Source organism: Arachis duranensis, chromosome 8, assembly GCF_000817695.3.
Source record: "Arachis duranensis cultivar V14167 chromosome 8, aradu.V14167.gnm2.J7QH, whole genome shotgun sequence".
NCBI classification, from domain to species: domain Eukaryota; kingdom Viridiplantae; phylum Streptophyta; class Magnoliopsida; order Fabales; family Fabaceae; genus Arachis; species Arachis duranensis.
Window position 1 is genome coordinate 17954080 of NC_029779.3, and position 9149 is coordinate 17963228.

General features: G+C 34.2%; 1 protein-coding gene across 1 annotated transcript; it reads right to left on the minus strand.

Moving 5' to 3' along the window:
• Nucleotides 1-1183: 1183 nt before the first annotated feature.
• On the minus strand, nt 1184-3179 carry LOC107461218 (uncharacterized). Its single transcript, XM_016079698.3, has 3 exons — nt 2596-3179; nt 2156-2497; nt 1184-2089 (listed from the first exon to the last, which is right to left on the minus strand). The coding sequence occupies exons 1-3, from the start codon at nt 3043-3045 to the stop codon at nt 1475-1477; spliced, it is 1407 nt and encodes a 468-aa protein (XP_015935184.1). The 5' UTR covers nt 3046-3179; the 3' UTR covers nt 1184-1474.
• Between the last annotated feature and the right edge of the window lie 5970 nt (nt 3180-9149).

The following is a 9149-nucleotide window of genomic DNA, read 5'->3' on the forward strand; positions in this document are numbered from 1 at the left end:
TCCTTTCCGTCCAACAGAACAACTGATACAATTTCCTCCTGAATATATCTTCTGACAGATTATCCACAAACACAGTAAAAAACTCTTACTCCAACCGATGGTATTCTTCGCAATTCCATACCTGAGGATCTTTAGATCGTGGATAGAAATCCTCTAGTGTTTCCTCCCCCTTCAGTCACTCGTTCTTAGTTATTTTAGAGAGACTTGACAGAGATGTTTTCATTTATTTATTAAATTACAAGCAGATATTGAATTTAGATGAGAGATTAACATTAAAAGACTTTGTTATTTCTAAATGCAACTAAGAGTAAAATTTTGTTTGAAAGAGAGATTAAAATTAAAAGATTGAGAAATAGATATTAAAAGATAAAGATTAATTTAAAAATAATATTATATTATTAGTAAATATTATTATTTTTTGTTAGTATTTAATTAATAATAATTTGTACACATATTTTTAGAGATTTTATATACAAGAAGCATATAATTTATATTTATATTTATTAAAATTTACGCACATAAGTCAATACAATTTGCATTCATATTTTTTAAAATTTATATACATAAATTAGTAAAATTTATTTGTTAAAGATAATTTAGTGTTTATATTGATCAAATAATGTTAAAAAAATATTAAAAATTACCGTTCCTAAAAGTTTTTCTTATATTAAATATCTATATTTTGTTTAGTATAAAATATTCAATAGAGAGCCAATAAAATATTTGTATAATGTGTACAATGGAGGTTTAGGGAGTATTAGAGATATAACTATTAGTGTTACTTTTTTCCATCAGCTGAAGTTTTTGAGATGAGTAGTATCATGACATGGTATTAGAGTTCTAGATTCAAAAGGTTAAGAGTTCGATTTTTGGTGAACTTGAAAATTAATTTAAGGTCTTGGGAAGATGTTTATTATTCCTATTACTCGGATAGTTATTCTAGATAGTATAGGAAATGTTCATTTTGTAATTCATATAACTCATTATACACATTGTACAAATAAGTCATTGTCTCCGGAGTAGCTAATTATTTCATTATAAACAAAGACCATTGACCCTCGGAAAGTGGAAAGCATGTAGATTTAGCTAGTTGAGTCACAATTCATCATAGAAAATAGCATACGCACATCTAATTCAAACTAGATGTTCAGCATCACGAGTGAATGCTTTTACGGGAAAACTCTAAAAGAAATCAAACGTAATAAGATTATCAACAGATCTCAAATTCACACTTACTAAAAACAAGTGCAAGAACGAACCTTAGGGTGCATAATCATCCAATTTTAAAGATCAATTTTTGCGGGATCTGCTGCTAATCGTCCCTATTTACAAATTCAAGGAGGCAATGACAGCAGAAAACTCCACCACAAAACTGCAGGAATCTTCACCATTTAACCCCAGTTTACTTGTCAGTCTATCTAAGGCGTTAAAAATGGAGAACTAGAAGTAGACTAATCTAGAAACTTCACAATTGCTAAACATCCACTGCCCATTTAACGTTGCTCCCATTGCTTGCATGATGAGACCTATGTAGCTGAGGAGCTCTCGCATGGTGTGCGCCTCCCGGAACAGCATTCTTCACTCTCTGCTCGGTGGCTTCTCTCTTGGAAGCAAGTCTTAGCTCCGCTGGAGGAATGAAACAGTCCACCGAAAGGCCGGGGACGTTGAACGCCACTTCCTCAACCGTCCATGCTTCTTCCATCTTTGTTTTGGTGTGGCTCATAGATGTTTCCCCAAACCTGAAAAGTGTTGCCGCGGAACGACCGGAATGAGCAATCATGATTCCGTCAACAGGCCTGTAATCATCAAGAAACGAATTTATGGTGGTCTCCCAATACACAGCATCTCCTCCATTGTTCTGAATCCGAGTGAGATGAGAGTCTTCCAAGTGAACAAGCAGTCCTGTTTTCTGACTGAAGTAACCAAACAAAACATGCCTTATTATCTCAGCTGGGCCTTCGCTCCTGGCTTTTAGTGTGGAGGGATCTGCACAAAGCTTGAGAATGAAACAGTCATCCCCATTGATCTTCTTCTCCCCAATGCATCTTGCATTGATAAATATTCTGGCAGTTGTTCTTGGATCAAGACCCTGTTAACAAATTGAATTAGAATGGGGAGTCTGTAATGAGAAAAAAGAAATGAGAGATAGATGAACCTGAAGGGCACGTCTCAAGGGTCTATGAGGTCCTTTGGCAGCATGAGGACCAAGCCAAGGGGTGTGGCGCCACACGAGTTTGCCATTGGAACCGGCATGAACCTTGCTACCACCAAGAGCAAGCTCCACATACCACATATCCGGATTCATCTGCCACAACACAAACCCCCCGGATTCCGCAGCTCTGGAGGAATTCCTGGTGACCTTGTTAGCTGTCTCAAACACGGAGGCTATCATTTTCAACTTTCCCTTTGTATATGCATTGTTAATTGAATTCTGAAGCTTTTGCCCCCCTGTAGCTGCTATATACTGCTGCAATATGTACTGAGCAGAAGAAGTTTCCTGCAACCACCAACACTCCCAATCTTATCATTCACCTCTATACGTATTTTATACAGTATACAGTAGAGAGAGAGAGAGAAAGAGAGAGAGAGACTAACAATGGGGATGTCTTTGATGCTGAGGTGAGGGAAGGGGTCGGTGGTGCAAACGTGGACGGGGGCAAGGGGAGCACCCAACACTCCAAGCAGCAGCCTCAGATCCGAACTCTTCAAGTCCACGGACGAGCAGGAGGAAAAGCCCACCGGGCCCTTAGCCCACGGCCACTGGGCCCATCTAGCCTCGGGCCGTGAAGTGGAGTTGGAGTCGGAGCAGTCTTCGTCGCCGTCGGGGCCCTCTTTGAGAGGCGAAAGTGCCTCCACGGGCCTCAGGCTGCCGGATCTCGGAATGAAGGGGTCAGCCGGAGGAGGTGGAGGAGCTTGGTGATTCCTCCGGCGCCGCAGCAGAGCAGACATGGGAGAAGCACTTCTCGGCGGGCGTGACCTCGCCGGCGAGAGGCCTCTGACGACCTCGTCTTTCAGTGCAGAAAAGAATCCTTGCTTCCTCTCCATTTTTACAACTTTACCCCTCCAAGTCCAAACCTGCAAAGAGAGGGAAGAGTGGAGAGTGGAGAGTGCAGAGAGGAACAGCAATCACACAAAAAGGGAAAACAGAATTTCAGATATTTTTATTGTGGACAGACAAGGACGTTACGTTTTAGTAAATAAATAAGTGCATGATCCATACTTTGCTCCATTCCCCTTCTTTATTGAAAAAAAAATTGAATTAAATTAATTTAGTGTCAGACTGACAGTGGCTAATTAATGTGGTCACTAATCAAACATGGTTAGAAATTTAGAATAGCAAGTTAAAATAATCTGTAAAACCTTATAAGAAGTGTAAAAAAAATAATTTAAAGGGAAATTGAAAGGGACAGAGATATATGAATAAGAGAAGGAGTGGAGCTAGTGGACGAAACGATGGGCACTTGATAAACGTCTAAATTATAATATTGAATGTTGATAATGATATTTGATACCCTCGCCGTTCAAATGGCAGGATGCACCATCATAAATAATTTGAGACTTCATCTACTAATCTTTCTAAAAGATGACAAATCTAATTCCAGAGTAACTATTAATAAGTAAGACCTATCCTAACTCATGATGAGAATCGTCCTCTTTCTCACTTTCCTTCGCTCGGGGTGGGGACCAACACTAGGACGAGTCTTAGGTTCTTTTGACCAACCAAACCCAGTTAGCATTTTGCAAAAGGACATGCACTAAACACCACCCAGGCACTCGCAACGACCTAGCCTTCTGCTTTTTATTTTTATTTTGTTCCATGCACTTGTCTTTGTCAGTTGTCACTCCCTAATCACGGGACTCGTTTTATTCTCCTGTTAACTCTTGTAAGAATTTGGATTAAAATTAACATGACTAACACCGGTTTTTGTTTTCTCCCTCTCTTATGTGCAATATGTTTTCGTATTTTGTTCCATAAAGCTCACAAGGGTATAATATAACTCATCCTCAGAATTGAGAGCGCTTTCTTCTTCTCGTATGGATGAGCAATAGTTTAGTAGATCATAACATAGGAGTGTGAGTACTATAATTTGCTTTTGTAGTTATTAACCTCACATTACTTGCGTATTCAACGAATCTTAAGTAACATATTTTTAGAGAACTGGTGAATTAGCCGTGCGTTTGTTGCATGGGGTTTTCTCACTTTCTGAATCATTATTTATTAACATTTTAGTGTAATTAACTTGTGTGTTGACATTGAATCACTTGTATCGACCTTTTCCTTCTTGGGTCACATATGGAACCACGTTTGGAGTAAATAATATAATGGGCCAATGGAATTAACTTTAACCACTGCAAGCCCATGTCTCTTCCAATATGGCCCAATAAAGCTTTCTTCTAGTTCCAGTCCAAAATGGAAAAATATCTGAAACAAGTTAGCTGGCTTTTCCAGAATGATCCGGAGGAACGAGAAGACTTTTTTGATTGAAGGTAACGAAAACATAATATGAGTTTCCAAAAGAATGAATGTGTTGGCTAGCAAAGCGTGAAAAGTGAAAACGCAACAACTGGTTTCTTAGCTGTGTAATTGTCATTTTATTATATTTTCGATCTTAGAAAGAAAGGCAAATGTGAAATCAGTGTGCGAGAATGAACATTCATATCCCTCAAACCACCGTCTTTTTATTCTTACACGACAAAATTATTTGTTCAATCGTAACGAAATAGCAATAAAAAGGTGTAAAAGGTATAGCAGACGGAACTACATAATTATAGAAACATGTATTCTTAAAATGAAAGTTTAAGGATCAATTTTTTTTTTTAAATTTAGTCAGTATTTAATTAATAAAAAAATAAATAATTTTATATTATTAAATATAATTTTATACTATTAAAAATATTAAAAATAACTAATTAATAACTACCAATTATAAAAATTACTAATCTCCAAACACTTCTCTGTTCTTAAGTTTTGCTGAGCCAGAGGCCTAGACTTTTGTGTAAAGAACTAAAGATTACTGTTAGAAGAGAACAAGGTACGTAATATACTAATATATCACTTAAAATTGATACCACTAAGATATAATATATCACTTAAATTTTGCTGAGCCAGGCCTAGACTTTTGTGTAAAGATTCCTGTTAGAAAAGAACAAGGTACGTAATATATCACTTGAAATTAAGATACATTATTAAGTAATTTATTTTAGTACTTGAAATTAAGATATATGAATCATATTAGTTATTAAAATAATCCTTTTTCTTAATTTCTCTTCACTATAAATTCAAGATTATGAACATTTTATATAAATCTATTAATTTCTCTTGTATTTTGTTCACAAGCAACTTAAATAAAATCATTTTGCATAATAGAAAAATATTTTAAGAAACTCATGATACAATAAATTATTTTATAAAATCAATAGCAACATAACTTATATATTAAATTAAAAAAACTATATAGATACTCTTATGTTAGAGAATAATATGATATCATCCTTATGTTTAAAAAAAATATTCTATATCTTTATGTATAGTTACACATTATACGTTCAACTAATTATTCTAATTTTATTGACATTAGTATATTGTTTTCTTAATTTATTATTTTTTGTTAAGGTTAAGAATATTTTTATCCGCTAACTCGTTAGAATTTGATGATATATTCAGTGATTTTAATTTTTCAATTATAGTTTTCATAACCCGGAAGTTAACGAGATCAATCTCTATGGAAAAAAACTAAGAGATTTACTTTTAGCGTTTGTCTTCAAAGTGTTTTAGAAGAGGATGACTTCACAGCACAGTTTTTTCAGTTTTATTGGAATATTGTGAGTGTTGATGTTTTTAAGACGATTTGTAATTTTTTGGTGGAGATAAAATACTCAAGGCATTTAAGCATACACAAATTTACTTAATCTTTAAGATTTTGGATGCTAGAGACATGTCACAGGTTAGACCTATTAGCTTATCCTCAGGTTTTTATTAGATTATTTTCAAAATTTTGGTACATACACTTCAGGAGTTTATGAATAATTTAACAAGTTCAAACCAGAATGTATTTTTAAAACGTAGATTAATGTCTGACAATATTCTAATAGCTCATGAATGTATGCACTATCTCAAAATTAATTGGTGCAAATTGAAATGTGAAATGGCTATTAAATTGGATATGAGTAAAGCATATGATAGAATTGAGTGGAGTTTTTTATAATTCATCATAGAGAGAATGGATTTTGGAACCAAATGGATTTCTTGGATCAGAGAACTAGTCACTACTGTTTTTTTACTCTGTTCTTGTAGAAGTCAACCTTATGGCTTTTTTTAAGCCAACAAGGAGTATTGGGCAAGAAAATTCCTTGTCATCTTATCTATTTCTATTTTATGCGGAAGGATTATCCTATCTGTTACACAAGGCAGAGCAAAACAGGTCTATTAAGGGAATTTAGATTCACAGAAGGTCTCCAGCAGTCAATCATCTTCTCTTTGCTGACAAATCTATATTATTTGGGAAGGCTAATGAGGAATCATGCAACAATATCCTATCTCTACTCAATGAATATGAGATGTTTAGCAAGCAAAAAGTTAACATCCACAAATCAGTATTTTTTTTTAATCAAAACACCCGACTTGTCAGAAGACAACAGCTAGCAGAGTTACTTAACATAAAGCATGTGGGAGGCCAAGATAAATATCAAAGTCTTTCATCCATTATTCAGAGATCTAAAAAGGCTACATTCAGTGCAATAAAGGATAAAGTTTAGAAAAAAGTTCAAATTTAAAAGCAGAATCTGTTATCAGCAGGTGACAGACATATTTTAATCAGAGTTGTCGGAGAAACTATTCTAATATATATACTTTCATGTTTCAAGCTTTTAGATTCTCTAGTGAAAAGAATACACAGGATTCTAAGACAGTTTTGGTGGATCAAAAGGGAATGAAGAGAAAGATCGCTTGGGTTAATTGGGATTGTATGACCAGATCCAAAAACGAAGGCGGATTGGGATTCAAGGATTTCAGAGCCCATAACCTAGCCTTGTTGGGTAAACAGTTTTGGTGAATTACTACTAAACCTAATTCGTTACTTGTGCGTATGCTCAAAGAAAAATACTAGAGACCCTTTTTGGTAGATAAAGGAAAATAACCTTTTTGGAGTTGAAAAATTCTACTGAAGGAAAAAAAATGGTAGAAAAGAGTTTGAGATGAAGTATAAGATCTGGTACAAATGTTCGTATTTGGGAGGACTCATGGTTACCCCTATCCTACCCTTTTAGACTCAGTAATAACAATACTCCAGTAACAGGCATCAATCGGGTACATGCATTATTTATTTATAATAGATGGAAGATGGAATAAAGAGTTAGATGAAGCAATTTTTTTCCTAAAATCAGTTTGCGGATTCTCTCCCTTCCACTGAACGATGATAGTGAGGACAAGCTTGAATGGGCCTGGAACAAGAGGAAGTAGTACGATGTAGTCTCTGAGTATTGGGTGGCTTATAATTTTTTTTCATGTGCCAGTTGAGCACCTTTCAACGGTGACGATGAATTCAACGCTTTGGAAATTAATTTAGGGGTTAAAATTATCATCCAAAGTAAAAAAATTTCTGTGAAGAGCAACCCATGAAAAATTATCTGTACTCAATTTGATCAACCAGAGATTCTCAGATATTTCATCAATGTGTCCAAAATGCAGAAACAACAACAAAACAATCCTTCACGTCTTGGTGCAATGCGGTCTCGCTCCTGAGATTTGGTCTTCCTCTTCTTTTGTGAATGTTGTAGTGCAAAATGAAAACATGGAATTTACAGTCTGGTGACAAACGGCAAGTAGAAGCGTTGGAAGAGGACAATCTTCTATAACCCTCCTTGTATTTCTGTGTTGGACGTTGTGGAAGACGAGAAATTTGGAGGTCTTTGAAGGTGAGAAGCTAGCGGCAACAATAATTGTGGAAATAGCAAAGAAGTTCTAACAAAAAATGACTCAAGTTATAGCGCATCCTTTGTGAATCTCCAACTCTTCTGTTAGTTTTTTTTTGCTAGTATTTGGTGTTTACTAAAGTGAGAGATCCTATTTTTTTTTGTCTTTGTTCCTATAACAGACAATATATAAGCAATGTAATTACATATCTTTAAAAAAAACTTTAAAATCAAATCATCAAAAATAAAAAATTAACTAATATGAACTAATAAATATATCATAAACCTCATCTTTAAAATTGTCGATTTTATTGAATTCTGACTTTACTTCAATCAGCAGCAACTTTTATAATTTGGCCAATAAAATCAAACTAAAATCCTAAGAGAAGAAGAAATAACATAAATCAATATAATGCATTTAAAATAAACCAAAATAAAATCTCACATTCGATTAGAAAAAGAAAGTTAAGCGCAATGAGAAAGAAGAGAATAAATCGCACTAAGAAAAAAAAAAGAATAACGTGCTAAGAAGAGACTTGACAGTGATTAAAAAAAAAGGTCTAAAATGTATTTGAAACAGCAAAATAAAGCGCTGTGCGGAGAAGAGAAGAAACCGAAGAATCGCGCTTTCGATCTAAGTTGGGTGGGTTGTGGTTCTTTGTTTTGACGCGAATTCAAAGAACTAAATTGAATGGGATTGTGATTTCCTGTTTTGGTGTGTAGATATATGATGGTTATTTCTACAATACCATATATGTATATAGTATTTTACTGTATTTATATATGGTAACAGAAAATAATAACTAAAAGTAATATACAAATAACATTTCTGAAATTTTTATTCACATGTTTTGGCGGATAGTTGGTGGAACACGTCATTGGCTTACATTTAATGGTTAATCTGTACCGAACAAATAAATGTACGCCAAAACATCCTATGTAATTAAATCTCATTTTCACAAGTAATAGTACTGGCATCCTATGACTTGACGTTGACCATAATACCCCACTTGATATTATTCAATAAACGCGGCTTTCGCCAGCTGTACTGCAATGCAATTTGATAAGCAAGCCCTGTAAATTTTTTTAAAAAAAACAAGTCTCTTATTTTTTTAATCCAAAAATATATGATTTTTTAATTATTTTAAAATATAAAATATTTAATTTTTTTTGTCTAAAATATATAAAGATAAATTAATTTTTTAAAAAATTTAAATATTTTACATTTTAAAAAATGA

What these genes read in the sequence shown, in the direction of transcription:
- LOC107461218 (XM_016079698.3), bottom strand. Translation starts at nt 3,045, where the DNA reads ATGGAGAGGAAGCAAGGATTCTTTTCTGCACTGAAAGACGAGGTCGTC. An exon ending in GCATCAAAGACATCCCCATT is followed by an intron (nt 2,498 to 2,595) that starts GTTAGTCTCTCT and finishes TGGTGGTTGCAG; the next exon opens with GAAACTTCTTCTGCTCAGTA. An exon ending in CCTTGAGACGTGCCCTTCAG is followed by an intron (nt 2,090 to 2,155) that starts GTTCATCTATCT and finishes ATTTGTTAACAG; the next exon opens with GGTCTTGATCCAAGAACAAC.